This window comes from Botrytis deweyae (assembly GCF_014898535.1).
Source record: "Botrytis deweyae strain B1 chromosome Unknown BDEW_036, whole genome shotgun sequence".
Lineage (NCBI taxonomy): Eukaryota > Fungi > Ascomycota > Leotiomycetes > Helotiales > Sclerotiniaceae > Botrytis > Botrytis deweyae.
The window spans coordinates 7,297-26,930 of NW_024066243.1; the positions used below are offsets into that span (position 1 = coordinate 7,297).

At 41.2% G+C, this 19,634-nt stretch overlaps 4 protein-coding genes across 4 annotated transcripts; 3 read left to right on the top strand and 1 right to left on the bottom strand.

Annotated features, from left to right (window-relative positions):
* Positions 1 to 917: 917 nt before the first annotated feature.
* Positions 918 to 2,680, top strand: EAE98_010360 (uncharacterized protein; the record flags this gene model as incomplete). The annotated part of the gene is made up of 2 exons (XM_038957981.1): positions 918 to 1,094; positions 1,151 to 2,680. 2 exons carry the CDS (start codon positions 918 to 920, stop codon positions 2,678 to 2,680), a joined length of 1,707 nt encoding a protein of 568 aa, XP_038805544.1.
* Positions 2,681 to 5,023: 2,343 nt separating this feature from the next.
* On the bottom strand, positions 5,024 to 7,493 carry EAE98_010361 (uncharacterized protein). Its single transcript, XM_038957982.1, has 7 exons — positions 7,163 to 7,493; positions 6,948 to 7,109; positions 6,662 to 6,898; positions 6,500 to 6,609; positions 6,339 to 6,454; positions 6,253 to 6,287; positions 5,024 to 6,200 (listed from the first exon to the last, which is right to left on the bottom strand). Exons 1-7 carry the CDS (start codon positions 7,276 to 7,278, stop codon positions 5,465 to 5,467), a joined length of 1,512 nt encoding a protein of 503 aa, XP_038805545.1. The 5' UTR covers positions 7,279 to 7,493; the 3' UTR covers positions 5,024 to 5,464.
* Positions 7,494 to 8,644: 1,151 nt separating this feature from the next.
* On the top strand, positions 8,645 to 9,700 carry EAE98_010362 (uncharacterized protein; the record flags this gene model as incomplete). The annotated part of the gene is made up of 3 exons (XM_038957983.1): positions 8,645 to 8,906; positions 8,960 to 9,118; positions 9,180 to 9,700. 3 exons carry the CDS (start codon positions 8,645 to 8,647, stop codon positions 9,698 to 9,700), a joined length of 942 nt encoding a protein of 313 aa, XP_038805546.1.
* Positions 9,701 to 17,164: 7,464 nt separating this feature from the next.
* On the top strand, positions 17,165 to 18,136 carry EAE98_010363 (uncharacterized protein; the record flags this gene model as incomplete). Its single annotated transcript, XM_038957984.1, has 1 exon — positions 17,165 to 18,136. One exon carries the CDS (start codon positions 17,165 to 17,167, stop codon positions 18,134 to 18,136), a length of 972 nt encoding a protein of 323 aa, XP_038805547.1.
* Positions 18,137 to 19,634: the final 1,498 nt, after the last annotated feature.

Genomic DNA, 19,634 nt, shown 5'->3' on the forward strand with positions numbered 1-19,634 from the left:
TTACTTTTGAAATATAATAGATATGAAGTATTAAGTTGTAAAGCTAATCGAATATTAAAGCTAAGACTATACTACTTCAAGATATCGATTATATAGGTTATATAAGCTGTACTACTAGTATATGTTCTACACGCTACAAAATATTTAGTAAATTTCTATTATCAAATAAATTTTGTTTATTAAGGTATAAATATTTTCAAAATTTAATTTAGTAGAGAGAATACTATTTACAATTATATCTAATGAAAATTGCTAAACTTTATCTTTTCAAGATATGAACTTTCGAAAACTATAAATCCGAAATTCGATTTTTGATATATTTAGCTCTCAATTTCATTGACTAATTATACAAATTGATTATTCATTCTGAGCAGTCGTTACTTTCACATGTATATATCTATAGCTCTCGCGTCATTAACCTCAAGATTCCCGCAATATGATCATCTATTCACCCGCTCATTCTAGAGAAATCGCACGTAATATGCTGTAAGCCACTGCAGATCACACTCGCTCATTAATGAGTTATATTTGAAAAGTGCCTTATTCATTGCTCATGCGTAATGTAACACTGAACTTCGTTGAAGATTGTATTACAAACACACTAGCAGTTTCTTTGATATTCTTCAGGGAGTCTTTTGAGGGACTGTCTAAATGAGTAGGGTATGAATCATCCGAATGGTACCGATAGTTACCTACTTGTACAATAGATTCTCGCGGTTGTTTATTCCGGAGAAGCATTTACATTACCACGGGTAAAATGGAACAATCTCACCGGTGAGTCACAACGGGTTAAGTCCTCGGGTAGCTACTTGGGCCCGAGCTAACCCTGCTCCACCACCAATCTCTATAAGAACATCTCTAAAAGGTATTCTCTTGTTTTCAAAACAATATAATTCTGCATTATTTATCAAACGATCATGGAGATCAACGCGACCACCGATCCTTCACCAGCACATGTTGCTTTGTCCGGACCCGGAGAGACTTCATCACCGGGATTTTCTTCCAATGATAACCCAATAACGCCCCTCGATCTTGTAGAAGGTCCAAAAATTCGCACGAAGCTGCGTCTTTACGCTATTTTACTAGCTCTCTATGTGACTTTACCCACTCCAATTTCAACCACTACTGCCTAGCTAACGATACCTTGTAGCTCGCCCTTGGCCTAGCCGCTCTTGACCAGACAATTGTCTCAATAGCCATTCCCACAATTTGTGCTGATTTGCATTCTGCTTCTGGTTATGTTTGGATCGGTGGCGCCTACCTGCTTGCCAACGCCGCTACAGGCCCAATCTGGGCAAAATTCAGCGACATCTGGGGCCGCAAGCCCGTGCTCCTCGCAGCAATCGGCTTATTCGCAGTCTCTAGTATACTTGTGGCGCTAAGTATCAACATGACAATGCTCATCGCTGCACGCTCATTACAGGGTGTCGCTTGTGGTGGTCTAGGACAAGTGGTGATCATCACGATTTCAGATCTTTTCAGTGTACGGAAACGATCGTTATACTTGGGATTCGTTGGATTCGTGTGGGCAGTCGCTGGATCAGCTGGTCCGCTAATTGGGGGAGCTTTTATTCAGTACAAGAGCTGGAGGTGGTGCTTCTGGATCAATCTTCCCATTTCGGGAGTAACCTTCGTTCTCCTACTTATGTTGCTCGATGTGCACAACCCGCGCACAAAGATAATTGAAGGCGTTCGAGCTGTCGACTGGTTCGGGACAATCTCTATTCTGGCGGTAACCCTCCTCATTCTTGTCGGACTCGACTTCGGTGGTGTAGTATTTCCCTGGAACAGCCCGAAAGTCATCTGCTTGATAGTATTTGGAACTCTAATGATCGGGTTCTTTCTCTTTAGCGAGAAAAGACTTGCCAAGTATCCCCTGATGCCGCTAGCAGTGTTTAAAAATTCGTCCAACAATGCAACGTTTACAGTTGTGTTTGCCCACAGCATGGTTCTAATAGGTATTGAATATTATCTACCATTATACTTTCAAAGTGTACTACAAGTGTCACCTCTTCGTAGTGGTGTTTTGTTGCTACCACTGATAGTAATACAAGCCGTCCTTGAGATTATGGCTGGTGCTACTATCAACCGCACAGGTCGCTATAGGGAGTTCATGTGGGTAGGAACGACCCTTATGACTTTAGGAACAGGGTTGTACATACATTTCGGAGCCGACACATCCGTTGCAGTCGTCATTGGGTTGGAAACTGTTGGTGCTTTTGGCCCCTCTCTTCTTTTCCAGGCTCCTATGGTTGCTATTCAGAACACTGTTAGCCAGGTTGATACTGCCGCAGCCACAGCTTCCTTAGGTTTCGTCCGCAACATTGCAATGGCGTTGTCTGTCGTGGTTGGTGGTGTGGTTTTTCAAAATAGTATGGATGCACGACAATCATCCCTTGCTGCCGCTGGCCTCAATGAAACTGCTCTTAAGGCTTTGTCAGGTAGCCAGGCAGCGGCAAATGTGGGTATTCCGCAGTTAATTCAGGATGCTTTCCAACGTCGGGTAATTCTAGAAGCTTTTGCATGGAGCCTCAGGAATATGTTTATATTGTATACGTGCTTGGCGGCTGTGGCCATGGTAGCTAGTGTATTCATCAAGCACCAAAGGCTAAGCACCGAACACACAGAGACAAAGACAGGAATACAATCATTAACAACAGTGGTGGATACGACAGGCTGATTAAAAACAAGTCACAATACCAACAAAGTTGATATCACGATCAGTTGCCTCACATGAAACTCTCGGATAGCTAATGCATCAACTGTTAGCAAGTGCAAAGCCGTCGATTTGAAAGACATTCCCAACACGAGAGATATCGCTTCGAACGCTTCTAAAGGACTATTTTATCTGACAAATGGAGGTATTACTGGCGTTGGGCTTCCAAAATGTCTGGAGGGTACCCGGGTGCACTGTGATGAAAGGAAAGGAGGTATGTATCTTTTCATAGTGTTACATATCGCAATTTACCTTCGAGGTTTCGAACGTAAAAAGTCTGCTGCAGGGGCCTCACCGGTGCATCCGCTTACCAAAAACGAGAATAGTGAAAAATGGTTCAGGACCGATTACTACTTGATAGCTCGACGGAGAATGGAAGAGTTGACATATCAATTTTATGAAAGTAAGAAAAATGCCACTCTTGAAATGGAGGACTCCGATAGTTTTTCATTCGTGATAGATTGGAATGAAATTGAAAACAGTGAAAATATAATTTTCAACTCCACCCAGTAATAGACTACTCGTTGAAATTAGAAATAGTTTATGGTACACTTATCCTTCTTGGTGAATGGCGCTCCCAATTAGTCTAAACTGCTATGATTTTCCTGAATCTCGGACTACCAGGTTAATATTTTCCACAATTCGCGCTGTAAATACCCGGTCACCGGAGGATCGCTAAAAGATCCATCGCTTATAGAAGATTAAATAGTAGCTATCATTGGAACTGATTCATCGGCTGTGCAAGTAGTTTCACATCTTGCACAATGGTCGAAGCATTTGTACGCCGTTCAGTGTACAACTTTCGCAGTGGATAGTCGTGATCAGAAACAGAAAGACACTGACTGTTAAGGAATCTCATGAATTCTTGAATCATCCCTCTAAGATAAAGACTTGTGGAGCTTTGTCTGCTTGGTATCGCATGTTTCCAAACGCCAAGATCATTGAACAGGCGTGACTCGTGATGCAATCACTTTACGCAAGACCTCGGGGGGTTTCACACTATTTATCATCCTCGTAGGCATTAAAAGGAAGTGAATTTTTTAAAGAGATGGCAGAGAGAGCATTTAGAGACTTTTCACAACCATTTTACCACTGGAGAGCAACCCAGCACCAGCCTGAAAGACGATTAATGGACTAACATCATCGAAATGGTATCGCTCGTTGGAAACCCTGTTGCATCAAAGCTAATTGAATGATTGCCACACATATCAGATCCTCAACACTATTGGCATCTAGCGAATGAATCGTGTTCGTGACAGCGTAAAGAATATCGTTACGGATTCTCCTGTGGCGGACATACTCTAATCCTGACATTTCACATGGTGCAAGCACCCAGTGTACCATGCCGGATATTTGCAGACATTCAACAAATACAATGTTATCCTCATCAATACAGCTGGAAAAGGTGTAGACTGCCTCAATAAAGACGCATTCGTTTTGGGTGGTGTGCATTATCCTGTTACTGTTATCATACTTTTCGCGCGCCAAATACAGAAAAAGCCAACTTAGCCATCGCCGGCCACAATAATCTCAAAGAGCACGTAGAACGCATCCCGCAAGACAAACAAATGATTGTGGCTCGCTCTGGTATTTGTGCCATGGGAATTGAAGATTATTGTAGTCAATGACAAGGATGGTTCGATGAAGGCAGTATGGTAGGTATTGAGGTTCAAATGCAATAGGAGAATGATGAAGTACAATCTAGGACAAAGATAATTGATGCTTCATGATTCTAATTTTCCTTGAAGATCGAAGCTTTGTTGGTTCATTCAATTTCGAGCAAGAATCTCCAATAATACACTCTACAGTGAACAGCCAAGCTTTGTTGCTATTTGCAGTCTTAAACACTGAGAACAAAGTGCATTGTTCAGCTTCGATGGTCGAGTTTTAAAAATCCATTTTAAAAAATTCCTTCAGTCGGAACGTTGACGGTTGATCAAATAAAACCCACGTGTGACTGTTATATTTATTTGTATGCGTGATTCAATTTTACTTCTGGTCACGAATCAAGTGACTCGACACTTTTTCTCTAAGACCACCACATCTTGACATCATATGTTACTTCTTAACCAACAAACGACACTAATAATTGAGCTCAATAAGAGCTTCTGCCATTCTAAAGCTTCTAGCGCTTTGATTGCCTCCTCGGCCTTTATAAAGCTAAAGTGAAAAAGCGTTCAAAAGCAGTCCTGAAAAAGTGATGTTTCTATGGAATAGCTAGGACAGTAATCCTTTCTTCGGTAGTATTTCGATGTCTTCTATTCCAATGTATATAAAGTGGTCTTTAAGGGTGTACAGACTGAGTTTGAAAGTAGCTGTTTAATACTAAGTAAGTCAGCTCTACACATGGAGAATTTGACATGACGATAGATTGTCGTTCATGAAAGACTTCTACTCGCTAGAGTCAATCAGCGCGCAACTTTCAATTAGACAATCGGAGTGACAAATTGACTTTCAATCTTCCCACTCAAGAGCTCATAGTTATGTGAGACTTCTAGAATGTTAGCATTATTCCTATGCTCATCCATGCATCTTCTATCATTGTATATTAATTCTTCTTCAGGGGATTCTTGCTGATTTTCAGAGACATAACAATAGTAGTAACAATAATCTCCTACTTATATCGTCTTCGAATTAACCCTAAAACACTTTTTTGTGACCTCTTCATTGAATTTTATCTCACAGATTACTCGAACACATTCTTAAAAGGTTATCGAATACAGTTTAAGTTAGATCTTTGAGCGCTTTTTATGCCCATTTTCCAAGGAGCCCCATCAACGCCATGCCTCCCATTAGACTGACCAAAGCGATTAAAGTCTTGGCCAACTCAGCATTCCTCAACTCCCCGTACATCCAGTCATGAGCCCACATGTTGACAAAGCCGATCCAGGTAAGAATACCAGCAGAAAGGGCATCTAAGGTTCCAAGAGCAACGATGGTCGATGGATCATTGCCATTGAATTTGTTGATAACACCGATTCCAATGGCCATTCCAATTGGAGTAACAAGCGTAAAGGCCATTGGAAGGATTATGTACTTGATGGTGTGAAGACCATCCATTACTGCAATTCGGGCGCCAAGAGCAAGTCCTTCAAACATCTGGTGGAAGACGATGACGATAAAGAGGGTGATGAAGACTGAGTCGCCTGCTACCACCAATGTGATACCAATAAGAAGGGAGTGGAAAATGATACCAGCCTCGAGGATGAAGATACTGAAACCATCATTGGCGTGGGTGGTGCCAACATTGTTAATGTCGTGGTGGTGGCTTAGGTGCGCGAGCGTAGATGTAGGGTGGCCTTTTACTGCGGCTTCGTCACGTGAGTTGTCCTGAGAGCTGATACTGGCAGTTTGTCTCTCTATAGTGGATTGCTGGCGCCAATGTGCGAGTCGATGACCAGTAAAGTCGATTACGAAAGCGATAAACGCACCGGCTATCATGATAGCGGTCGTGGTTGCTTCATACTTCAATTCACCAAGACAACTATGTTGAAATAAGTACTGACAAATTACAACTAGAGGTAAAAGCTGCTTACCTGTTGCCAAACATTAATGAAGCGTGGGTCGCAAGCTAAATTCGGTCAGCAACTTGCTTACTTCGGGCGAGGATTGAAAGACGAACATGGATCAAGGCTGTGGAGATGATGACACCAGTTCCAAACTGCTTGACAATGGTGAAAACGATTCCAGTCCCATTGGTCTTTAGAACTCGCGTCATGAAAATCGGAGCATAGACCCCTGATCTCTGTTAGAAGGAGGCAATTTTCCGGTTAAGGGGCTTACCGATTGCACTTGTGAAGAGGATGACAAACAACAGCCCAATGCGGAGTTTGACATTGTAATCGCGATCTTTTCGCTCGCAGGTTGCCGCAGCGGAACCACCAACACAATGTCTACCACAGATCAGAATTTTGGCAACGTGATCAACGCGATTGGGTAACATACTCAACACCGGCATGGAAGTGGCAGTTCTCTCCACCTTCAGACTCCCCAGAACTCTCCTGTTCAGTGGAAGCCACCCCTTCAGTAGAACCCAAGACCTCAACTTCAGCACCATCGGGTCTCAAGCAGAACATGGTAGAGCCGTGAGAATGGCAGCCATTGTAAGCCGTAGGCAGAGCTTCACTAGCAGTGGCAGTCGCCAATACCTGAACCTCTTCGCCATTGCCTTTTACACAATACCTAGAAGTTTATTAGCTCTATCATCTTGAAACTTAAGATTTGTACATACTGAGTAGTATCATGTTGGTGGCAGTCAGTAATGGCAGTAGTCTGCGCAATTCCAGTCGTCTCTGCGGTCACCGAAGCTGGAGACGTTGGAGTTGGAGTTGGAGTAGGAGTAGAAGTGCTGCTGCTAATTGTGGTTTCGGCCCCCCCGGGAAGGAAACATACTCTGTATACAATTAAATACAGTACTACCTATCATTGGCAACACGAAAGACTCACTCTTGTCCTTCCTGGATATGGCAGCCCGTGAGCGTGATCTGAGCCCTTGTGATGGCACCGAGCAATGAAAAAAGCAACACACTTCTCAGAGTGATAGAAAATCGAGAACTGAACATCTCGTAAACGGCACCACAAAGAAGGCGTGTAAAAATAAGGGGATGAAGGAGAGAGAAACGGCTTTCAGAGAAAAGGCTTTGGGGAAGGGATGAAATCAAGAAGGGAAACTAAATTTGATATCAATCTGCGGCCGACGTCTAGTATTTATCTTGTCAATTGAATCCTCTAGCTCGATAGAACGGAAAATTCAAAGGTTAGAAAGTCTGCAATCAGAGCTAGGTCAATCGGATTCAAGAATTGCTGCTCACTGATTGATGTTGGGAGTGAAGGCGAGAAAATTCCATCAGCATTATTAAACAATTAATCGTGCAAACGGGAAGAGAGACCGACTTGGCTCACAATCTTGCACAAATAAAAAATTCGAATGGCGCCGACAAGATGAGCTTAAATGGCAGATAGAGCTTGGCATACCTGGGCATGAGAACCTTGATGGGTCGAATGAGGGTTGGCTTTCAAAATCCAAGATGGATGACATGACTGATATCTTTCTATTCCCTTTTCTTTCCAAGAATGGCAACGGAAGTAGAGCCTTTCTTTTTCTTTTTCTTTTTCTTTTCCTTTCATTACCTATTGAACACTCAAAGTATCCAACTTCGGCCGACGTGATCGTCAAAGATTCAAAATGGCCTACTATGAATAAAAGGCTGTGTGAAAGACCTACCGGACTCTTTCATACAGAGTTGAGAGCGACAGTAGGGCTGGTCCTCTTACATTGGACACAAATACAATAACGCAGCTCTGGGGAGGACGAGGCCTCTTTGGGAGAGTCATGAGGTTGAACGAGGGGGAAAATTTCTGTGTTTCTGTGGATTACATAATCACAAATGACGTACACCAGTGGTACCCCACCTCCCTTCAAAAACAGTTATTAAGAATTTTGATTGGCCAACGTCGATGACAAGACAATAACCGCAGATTATAATATACTATAAGTCTTGTATCATTATTATACTTTGGTGTAATATAGATTTAATTCTACTTCATGCAGTGTCTAATCCTGCATGACGGACTAGGCGTCTGCACTCTGAAAAGTTCTTCGCCTTGGCTTGTCAAACGTCAAGATGTAATTGGCATATTGATCTTCCGCTGGAACCACATCGCGGTCCTTACCTATCTGGCTGTACGCCTGTTGGCCTTGAAATCTTCTCCTCTTTGCAGTAGTCAGACCAAGTCCTTGGCCTTCACGAGGTTAGATGCTCGATAAACATGGTGGCTTCCCAAGACCGAAGCAAGAGTGAGAACCCGGAGAGGTAACTACTTCAAAAGACGAAGTGAACCTCACTTTGAATATACGTCTCACACAAAATCTCATCAACCTTTCTCTTTCAATCTCTGGATACTGCCATCGTCAAACCAGACTTCAAAATGTACATCTTAAGTTTTCTCGTCGTCTCCATCAATACTTTTGGTGCATTGGCGTACCCTCTTACCACCGCAAATGCCGCTGTCTCTCCTGATCCGGTCTCCGAGCTTGTTGTCTCTTCAGGCCACGCACCGGCATACAACTGGCAGAGCGATTATGTCTCTCACTTCACCATTCACCCATCCTGCAATGCAACGGAGCGTCATGAGCTTAGCGAAGGGTTGAGACAAGCGGCTGAAATGGCTGAGCATGCAAAGAATCACAGCTAGTACCACCTGAGATGATCAGTAACAAACCAATGCTAATCGACTCCTTAGTCCTTGTCCATGGTAATAAATCCGAGATTTTTCGAAAGTATTTCGGCAAAGGTCCTACTGCTACGCCAATGGGATGGTTTGACAAGATCGCCTCTGGTAACCGCGCTGGCATTGTCTTCCGTTGTGATGATCCTGACCGAAACTGTGAGACTCAGGATTGTAAGTACGCCCATACAGAGCAAGATACCCTCACAATCTCAGATCGTCTGACACCTCATAGCATGGGCAGGTCACTGGCGCGGTGAAAATGCAACAGCCGAAACCGTCATATGCCCACTCTCCTACCAAACCCGCCTCCCTCTCACCGCATTATGCGCGCGAGGATTCAACGTCGCAACCGGCAGACCAGCAGACTTCTGGGCCCCAGATCTCATGCATAGACTCTACCACGTTCCGCTCATTGGCGAAGAAATCGTCGATCACCATGCTGATGGGTACCATGGTGTTCAAGAGCTCGCAGCTGGTAGCAACTATACGCTGGCAGGACACAATAGTGCTACTTTAACGTATTTTGCAACCGAGGCATATGCGTATGATATTGCTGTTCCTGGCGAGGGATGCGTCGGCAAGGCTAGTGATGAAAAGGAGGAGGATTCACATAGTGCTCCTGCAGCGACTGCATCGACTGTACCGACTGTGAACCCGACAAGAATCATCCCAGCTGAGACTAGTCCCGCTGCGACTGCCCCAGCTGGGACAGAGTGCCATACACATGATGACGGAACATTGCACTGCGTGTAAACAATTCACTCTTATTAATTTGTCTTGGTGTCACCAGATACTTAAGTACAGACATACATTAGTTCTTTTCACCGTTAGGAAATCCATGTGTCAAAATACTATAAATTTTACCATAAAAATGAATAGGCGTATCACTCATATTTTCCAACATTTTTCCCCCTCTTCAATAATACGTGCACTTACATCTCATCAGGTTGACATTCTTCCTACTACTTACCATGTGAAGATTTAATCTTGATGATTTTTCAAAAATTTGTTAACTCTCTTCACATCTGACTAACATCCCTAATATCCCACGATTGCCGACTCAATCTTTTCGTACTTCCCTATAAGTATCATCTATTTCCTCCTTTGATATCGAACTGTCTTAGTTGCTTTATAAAAGGCCTTCTTTCGAAATATTCTACCCATCTCCTCGAGAAGTTGATATCAATACCTGTTACCCAATCTCCCTATCCTCTCTAAAACCAACCAAGGCAATCTTTTATCTCAAAAGCCATATCAATCCCATCTAATTTTATAGTCTAGCCTATCAAATGTTGACATGTACTTTTTCGATGCGAAAACTCTTGTTTTATTGCTTGGGGAAGACTGATTTGTTCATATTCTTGAACGCTCGTGATTGTGCATAACGTTTCTAATTATGTATGAAGCCGAAATTTGAGATTCTCAGAAAGATTAAGATGCTCGACAAGAGAATAACTATTCATGTCAAGATATGAGACAACCCTAAAATAAGATGGTAAAGGTGCACAAAAACCTCAAGTATGTTATTCATGTTCGCTTTTAACCTGAGATATTTTGGCACCCTTTATTAATTATACATTTAAAACAAATTTGTTTGTAAAAATATTACGCCTCGAATCCTTCCTTCATTTACTACTCTTGGATTCTGGAACCCAGTAGATAGTGATAATACTATTGTATCAGTGGAAAAAATTAGTAGCTTCGACTTAGAAACGAATAGAATATCAATACCCCTGAATTCATCACATTTCCCGAGGTCGTCACTTGTACTGAGGGGAGGGAAAGGGGGTGATATCCTTGCTTGGGCTTGCAAGTCAGTGCGTTAGTATAGTCCCTAGCTTTATTGGCCCCGAATTCTAGCGAGCAAGGGTGGGAGCGTGGAAAGTCGGCTGTGCTTGAATGAGGTCTCAATCGAGGCGGGTTACGCGAGGATGAAGAAAGGTATCAAATATCACCAGACTCAAGTATCCAATCACTAATGCCATATCAGGGAATGAAGTTTGTAAAACCCGACCATGGGAACCTGTTTGAATGGAACTCTCCGAGCAACAACCATGAGAGGAATAAATATATGCCAAAATTCAGAGTCACCTCTTTTTGGGAAGGGCTGAAGGTCATTTAGGACTAAAATAATGTCAAAGCTTTCATTTTCACCCGTGAAAGGCTTGGCATAATCTGAATCCCAGATGTTTTTCACTTGAACAAACGATTGGCATAGGCCATCTTGATTCGAGAGCCGAAAAGTTGAGCATAATCAAGACATTGCAAAAGTTAGGATTTGATGATTGTCATATTTTGCAAGTGCAAAAATGTCAATGCTCGTAGAATTGTTCGCGCTAGTTCTACAGCTGCTCTGGAGAGTAAGTCGAGTTCACTTGATTGATGCTTGGCCACTAGTAAATTCGCATTAGTTGGCCGTCTCATTAAATATTAAGAGCAGAGGTGCTGTTACCATAAATTTCGTCATTCAAAGCTAGATAGATATCAACGTCCGTTAGAAGATCACATTCGATGGCTTTTCAACTCTTAGAAGAATCATCTTGAACACTTATAGCAATGCATATTGTAAAGTCGCTCGTGAGTGTCAAGATGTCCCTGATTGATTGGCCTTCGGAGAAGAATGACTCTAATAACTGCAGAACTTCTCAATAAATACTATATTTGATTTGATAAGCTACTTTCCTTGACTGAAGGGACGACCGATTATCGAAGAGGACCTTTTGAACGTTGTCCGGATTTAGAAATAGACGTAGGATCTCCCGTAGTAAGTTTCAAGATCTCGATTATTGAACAGTGATCTCAAAATTCTCAATCGTTGGGCAATTATATCCTCACTTCCGTCGTTACCAGTATCTTCTTCATCATCCTCAAATGGAAAAGGCTCTCTGATGTCACCCATCAATGAATATGTAGGTGGGGGTGGTACAAGTGATTTCTTGATGCTCTAGGTCGGCTCTCATTTTAGATGCCGCGTAGTGAAAGCCAAGTAAAATCCAGCGAGAAGCAGTACTCATCTGAGGAATTTCGGCTTTGAGGTGTTTTGACAGTTGTATGTTACAACTTCGGAAGGTTTACTCTGACTTCACTAGCGTTGTGATTTCCAAGGCTTCTTGATAGAGTATCTTCAACTCATCGTCTTCTGACAAAATTCTAACAATCTATTTTGTGTACTCATCATTCGGAACCCCGTGGAAGATGACGAAGATAACGAGGATGCGGAAGAAAATAATGAACCAAGGCTCTCTAGGCTACCAGATGAGTCACTACGGCTTCAAGTGCTTGAATCTAAGATTTGTGAAATCCTGACTGCCTTGCAGTCCAACAGAATCTTGTATTTTTGTCCTCTTGGGTGGGCCAGTGTTGGTACGAATTCATCGGCACTACCTCTTAGGACATTGTGGGAATCTATGGACGCATCTCAATTTGAACCGCCATCATATGTTGGGAAAGGTAAAGTCTGTCTCGACGAGCAATCCTTGGTATCATTTCTGGATCGACCATGTGAATGGGAATGATATGTCTTGTTTCCACCGTATATCGAAACAGTTCGCTCGAAGTCAATCGACTACTCTCTCTATCCGAGTTTACTAACGCTGATGTTGATTGGTTAGATGTCAACTGAAAGTGTGAGCCGCTAAGAGGTATGATTGGAAGTGGACTTCTAGCGCTGTGTTGGTAGTCTGAGAAGTGGCTAGCAAGACCAATCGTGGGATTGTGATTGTTGAAGTTCGTCGAGAGGTGATTCATGAATCATGAATTGTACTGTGTCGGAGGGTCTTGTCTTTGCGAACTGTATCCATCGTATCGAATGGAAGTAGAGTAGCTAGTACCATTCTTAGTCTCACCGGACGATATTGAAGACGGTGTGCCGTTCCCATAGCTTGAGACTGTGGGGTAATGCGAGGGATTAGAGAAGGCAGAAGTATCTAAATCGTTTGGTATAGTAGGAATTGAATCGCTGTACGTGGGATTATCTGTTGAGTATGAGCTTGGCATAGACGATTTATTAGAAAGACTTGATGAAAACTAGCCTGGTCGTAGGATTCCATCAACATTCACTCATTGTTTTGACCAATGAACAAATCCCTAAGATTGTATCCCGCAGTATAAGTTTTTGCATAGTTCATTCTGGGTGCCAGGTCGAGATGATGTTGTGCTGAGTCTGGTATCGTTTTCATCGTTTGAATATCATTTGGCTAATGTTTTCATTCGGAGCCAATGCCGGCTTCATCGTGTAGATAATGATGTGCTCTTCAGCATGCACACCTGGCTTGCCTGTCGCTCTTCTTCTGTAAGTTAAAATTGATCTAATTTGACAGCCAGTAACTATGTAGATATCAAGATACGGGATCAAACTTATAAAGACAACCACCCTGTCTAAAGCCTATAATAACAAACCTCCGAAGCTTTGCAGATATCATCTCACCATGCTCCTTTCTTCGCGACGAAAATGCTTCGTCTTCAGCTGAACCCCCAGACGGTTCGGACCAAAGGACTTTCAAAATCTGCCTAAATTAAATGTAACCTCACTATCTGGAGAGGAAATTGAGAACTTACTTTTCCAAATGTGACTTCCCTAGCACTATGCACTTTATGATCTATTACAATTTAGTAATTGTATATGTCTTCTATATTAAAAGCACTTACTTAAGTCAAGGTTCTTATGCTGCATAGATGCATCGTTCTTTCCGAAAGTTTCTACAATATCAGGGTCTGCATTGACTAATAAACTTAAGACGGTAAGTAGGTGCTAATGACTCTGTCACGATGTCAATATCATTGTTAACTACCGAATGTTCGTTACTTCTTGGGTAGTGTGAAATAATCTCCGGCACAATATCAATCGACATGGTATCTTCCCTTCTAGATTCATTAGTTTCACTGGACGTTGATTGATCATATTCAAACTTCCATTAGATTTTGCCGCTAGAATCGATACAACTAGATTGCACTCCTCTTGTCTATTCGTATTCAAATTCCAGCCACTCCATAAAGTAGAACTGGAAGACAATTTGAAAGATGTTTTCTTCTTTTTCACATGAGGTGAATGAGATAACATTGTGGAATGTTCTGTGTAGAAAGACTACCTGAAGCGATATCATATAAAGTCACTTCAGTGCGGTCAAAGTCGAGAATAAAGACTTGAAGGCTCTTGACTTACACATCTCTTCGTAGTAGGGTTGGGATTTTTAATAATATATAATATCGCATATTCATCAGTTGAATATAATATATAATATTAATCAAATCGCATTATATATATAACTAATCATAAAATCCTATAAAATCCTATAAAATCCTATAAAATCCTATAAAATCCTATAAAATCCTATAAAATCCTATAAAATCCTATAAAAGGCTATTTTGAAGCTATTTTGGAATTAGTTTGAAAAGAAAATAATTAATATATAAATCATATAATTAGAAAATAAATAGTATCTGACTTTTAGATCTAATTATATACTAAATGAAAAATTACAACCTATAAAAAACTTTTTCTAAAAACAATCCACTTTTATTTATTCTAATAATTTTATTAGTCCAAAAAACACATGTATAAGCTTGGTATAATATTTTGTATGCCTCAAAAAGTGTAATAATATAAAATTATATAATCAACCCTAAGAATATGTAATTTGCCCATCCCTACTTCGTGGCGATAATAAGCCGTGGTCATTCATACCGCAGAGTGCTCATTAGTAGCTTTGAGTATCGTTTATACTCCTTGTGTGACCAATACCCCTACTGTTGGGGTAAGCTCGTTTCGCTTTTGCTTACAACCAATAACTAATATATAATGAGGTAACATCAATGTAGTAGAGCGGAGAATCAAGCTTTTAGGGGACATATCGGTGAGAATTTGTACGAGTTGGACTTACCCCCAACAGGAAACATTATATTTAAATTCAATTGACAGTAACTAAAGACTTCTTGAATATTTGTACCCTGATTAAATATTATCTCAAAGTTGTCATAAGATTTTAAGACTCGAGGTTCTTACTATTCCTACGATATTTATTTCAAGATTGTAATTGTCAGAACAATGCTTAGGTACTTGTATATCGCTTAACTGCTCAAACTCACTAAAAAGGTGATTGTAGTGTTACTTAGATTGTGAAGATGATATGAACAACTACCGTATTCTTTTGGAATATTGGCCGCGCGCTAGGAGGGACTAAGGCTCGTGGGTTAGGGTTGCAGTAACCACCAGAGTTATTTGATTCGTTTCTTTAATGGATTATTCATCAAATACCTAATATTTCTATTAAAAACTTCTATTTTGAGGCATTTGACTCCACTGAAAAGCGAGCCAATTGGTTCTAAATTAACCTTAAAGTATTAGTCCTTTCTAGCGCGCGGCCAATATTCCAAAAGAATACGGTAGCTCCTAGAAAAAGAAATGAAGTTCGAAGATCTCGACGTTTGTGGGGATTCAAAGTATAAAAGAAACTCAAATTCAAGTCTCAAGGTCATTGGATAACTAAAGTTTTAAATATACATAAATTCATTTTTTGAAGTGTTCGAAGTGTAAGGGTGTATGTAGACTTATGTCAAGATCCTTGTTTAGTGAGTATCGAATAACTAGCAACATGATTGATTTTCTTCTACAAGGTACTTGTGCGGCCAGAAAGTATGCAATTCTGGTGTTATGAAAACCAGGTTAGTCCTCTTGTAGTTTATCATCTTGTAGTATATATATCTAGTATCGGAGTTGTATACTTTCTGGCAGTACGAGTATTATACTTTCTGAACACCTCTTTTCCATAGCACAGTTATTATTGCACGAGTCATTAGTTTTCTCGATGACATCCATCGACCCAAGCGCCCAACAACTTTTTCTAGGTTTAAATATTTCGAACTCCGTATGAGATCAATCTAAGCTTTCCAGACCCACTCAAGACAACCAATTAAGAGCCTGACATCAAATTAAGATTTAGTGTTGCCAATCTACCAACATGCAAAGCTCTGAAATCTCAAAGGGCAGAACATTGAATTTTCCCACAGACATCAGAACCATCCTCCCCATAATCTTAGGCAATATCAGCTTGCCTGATCAAATTATCCCCAGAACTCGGCCAGTATTGCACCAAGTTCCTACCTCGGTATCATCAATACTGTAAAGATCGACCGTGAGCATACAAACTCCCGAGATTACAGACTCCATACCAATTCCCTTTAAGAATCTTGGAAGAAGGTGAGATAAAACGAATGGTGTGCAAACTGATTTGTGATAACTATGAGAAATTTCTTGAATTGGATATCTAAATTTATAGCGAGCCCTGAGTCTGTGGCTATGGCATACTGCTCGATTATTCAAGTTTCAAAAAACTAAAAATCAATCAAGTTTCTCTTTAGCAAATGCGAACCTGTGAATACTTTTCATGAAGCATACTCTGATCGAAAGTCTGATATCCTGCACCCCTTGTTCAAGGAAGCTCTCCTGATTTGAACGCTTACTATCTTAACACATTCGGTATTATGAGGCATATTGAGAAGATTAAATTTTTTTTGGGAAAATACTATGCAATAGGAGGTGAACAAGCACGATGTGAGTACTAGTTGTTCTTGGATATGAGGAGTAAATATGGGGAAAAAGGGCTCGAAGCCTATTGAAAAAGAGGTAAATTTGATTGTCATTTCTGAGGAATTGAAGCTAGGTAAGATTCTAGAACTGCCGAGGTCGCCTGTCTCGATTCTAATACCATACTTAGTACCCACTTGGCATCTGATATATACGAGCCAATCAAAACACTACCGTAATTAGAGGGGCCTGTGACAAGCAGGCTTCCCCACAATTTTGTTTCAACGTTGTGTTCTATAGTACCTATATCACAAAAACCATTAATGGGAGCAATTAATGAAATACGACTTAGCTAGTTGCTCGGAAAAGCCAATAAGATATAGACAAGTCTATCTAAACACTACCATAACTAAACGACTTGTAATGATTGGACTTGCTCATAATTTCATTTCAATGTTACGTCCTGTAGTAGGTATATTGCAGAGAGAATCAATTGTAAACGATTAATATGGGGTATACCCTTGCTAGCTGTTTCGTTGGCATTTGGATCGATAGACTTGGCGATGTCACCGGCCAGGGAGGGATATGATATAAAGAGAGCAGGATCGCGAGGTTCTTATGTTCGATATCCTCTCAATCATCTCAATAACTTCATTCCTCTTCCAACTTCAAGTATCCTGTGATATATCTTCAGCATGACTCGCATCTCTACTCTGTTCTTCGCGGCATTACTGCCACAAGCATTCGCCGCTACATGTGATCTCCCATCTAAATATAGCTGGACGTCCACTAATGCATTGGCGACACCAAAGGCAGGATGGGCCTCACTGAAGGACTTCACCCATGTTGTCTACAAAGGCCAACACCTTGTCTATGCTACAGACCACGACACAGGAACCTCCTATGGCTCAATGAACTTCGGGCTCTTCACAAACTGGTCCGACATGGCCGCAGCCAGCCAAAACAAGATGACTTCAAACACCGTTGCCCCTACACTCTTCTACTTCGCTCCAAAGAGTATCTGGGTCTTGGCCCATCAATGGGGCCCAACCGCTTTCTCTTACAAGACATCAAGCGACCCAACCAATGCGAACGGTTGGTCAGCATCGCAGCCCCTCTTCTCGGGCACGATCTCTGGCTCTAGCTCTAGCACCGGCCCCATCGACCAAACCGTCATCGGCGACAGCAAAAACATGTATCTCTTCTTCGCAGGAGACAACGGCAAAATCTACAGATCCAGCATGCCAATCGGAAATTTCCCCGGAAATTTCGGCACAGCATCAACCGTAGTCCTTAGCGACACAACCAACAACGTCTTTGAAGCAGTTCAGGTCTACACCGTAGCAGGTCAAAACAAGTACCTCATGATCGTCGAAGCAATCGGATCAAATGGGCGATACTTCCGCTCATTCACCGCTACAAGTCTCAGCGGTACATGGACTCCACAGGCTGCGACTGAGGCGGCGCCGTTCGCTGGAAAGGCAAACAGTGGTGCCACTTGGACTAACGATATCAGTCATGGAGATTTGATTCGCAGCAACCCGGATCAGACGATGACGATTGATCCATGTAACTTGCAGATGCTGTACCAGGGAAAGAGCCCTTCCTCCAACGGCAACTACGACACTCAGCCTTACCGCCCTGGAGTTTTGACTCTCAAGAAGTAGAGTGCGAAGCGTATCGTAGGGCTGGTGGAAGTTTGAAACTGGCAAGCAAGGAGGAAAGGGGGCGAGGGGATGGTGTTGAGAGTCTTAGTCGAACAAGACTCGAAAATTTGCCTTTCTATTTTTTATTGTATTTATTATTGATTGTATATATTGGAACACGTACATATTCTGTCTCCAAGTCTTATATTTGCCTTGTTGTCTGTGATTTGCCTGTTTCAAGATGCACCCATTTGCCATAGCACGTCATCGATAAAGAGAGAGGATGTCGCTCTTGCATTTTTGATACACGAATATATAGACAACAAAGCCAAGCGATGTGACCTGTGTGTGGTGTTAAAATTCTGACATTTTGATGGTTCTCGTGTCCACCACATAGCCTGAATAATTTCTATCCAAATCCATTCCGATACCATCCAGCACCGCGGTACACCCAAACTAGACCCAATACACCAACCAATACATCAACTGCGCCTAGATTTCCGATATCTATTACCAAACCATATAATCTGCTGCGGATCGACCGTCATATTTATAGGAAGGAGGATGAACGATAGAGTTCGGGGATGATTGGCAGTGGTAGTGGAGCGAGTCAAAATAAACCTTTAAGCTTATACATAAACATGGCGGACGAATTCATCTTCATGCGACTTTGTGGATACTCTGATGGCTTATCAATGCTTTCTATGAGGGCATGTCTTTGATGATTGCCGGGTCTGTGTGCAAGCACTTTTTTATACCAAAATTCACCCAAACTTATTCATTTTAAAATTCAATATTAAATAAATCAATATTATTATATATTTGAAATTTTATAAAAGTAATAAATTTTTATTAAAAATTTAATAATATAATTTTAATTTTTTTATTGAAGTTTTCAATTAAATCAAAATTTATATTGAATTTTTATATTTAAAATCTTTATAAGAAATAATATTTATTTTAAGAATCAAATTTCTATATAGAATTTTATTATCAATTCAAATCCAAAATTAATGATTTTAATACAAAATTGATTATTGATTAAATCTTTTTATATTTTTGAAATTTTAAAGTATTATAATGAATATTTGAATTATTATATATTTATAAATATATAGAATAAAGTATGGTTTTGGTAAGGAAATTCGCTTAAATTTCAGCCCGGCATTCATCAAAGACACGCCCTTGTAAAGTTGGGACTATTCTTTCGGTCCGGTTAGTAAATGATTAATAAGGCGGGGGCATTGAGGATCTTATGAGTGGAAATTTGAGTCTCCACAGTTCCCTCCATTCCGTCTGTCTGTGCATCATTAAGAATTTTCTGTCGTTTCAAAACTCCGCCACGCTCTTGATGAACTTGAGTGGACTTGAATGGACTTGATGAACCTGATGAACCTGATGAACTTGATGAACTTGATGAACTTCATGAATCATGACGTTGGCTGAGCCCATACAGCCCTGACTCCCTTCCCTTCTCTCCTGCGTCGATGACGCTTCCCTCTCTCTTCTGACTGTAATT

Bases quoted from the DNA above. Each gene is read 5' to 3' on its own strand.
- EAE98_010361 (XM_038957982.1), bottom strand. From the start codon at position 7,278: ATGTTCAGTTCTCGATTTTCTATCACTCTGAGAAGTGTGTTGCTTTTT. The intron at 6,288-6,338 runs GTTCGTCTTTCA...GACCGAATTTAG, and splicing joins TCTCCACAGCCTTGATCCAT to CTTGCGACCCACGCTTCATT. The intron at 6,201-6,252 runs GTAAGCAGCTTT...ATTTCAACATAG, and splicing joins TCATTAATGTTTGGCAACAG to TTGTCTTGGTGAATTGAAGT.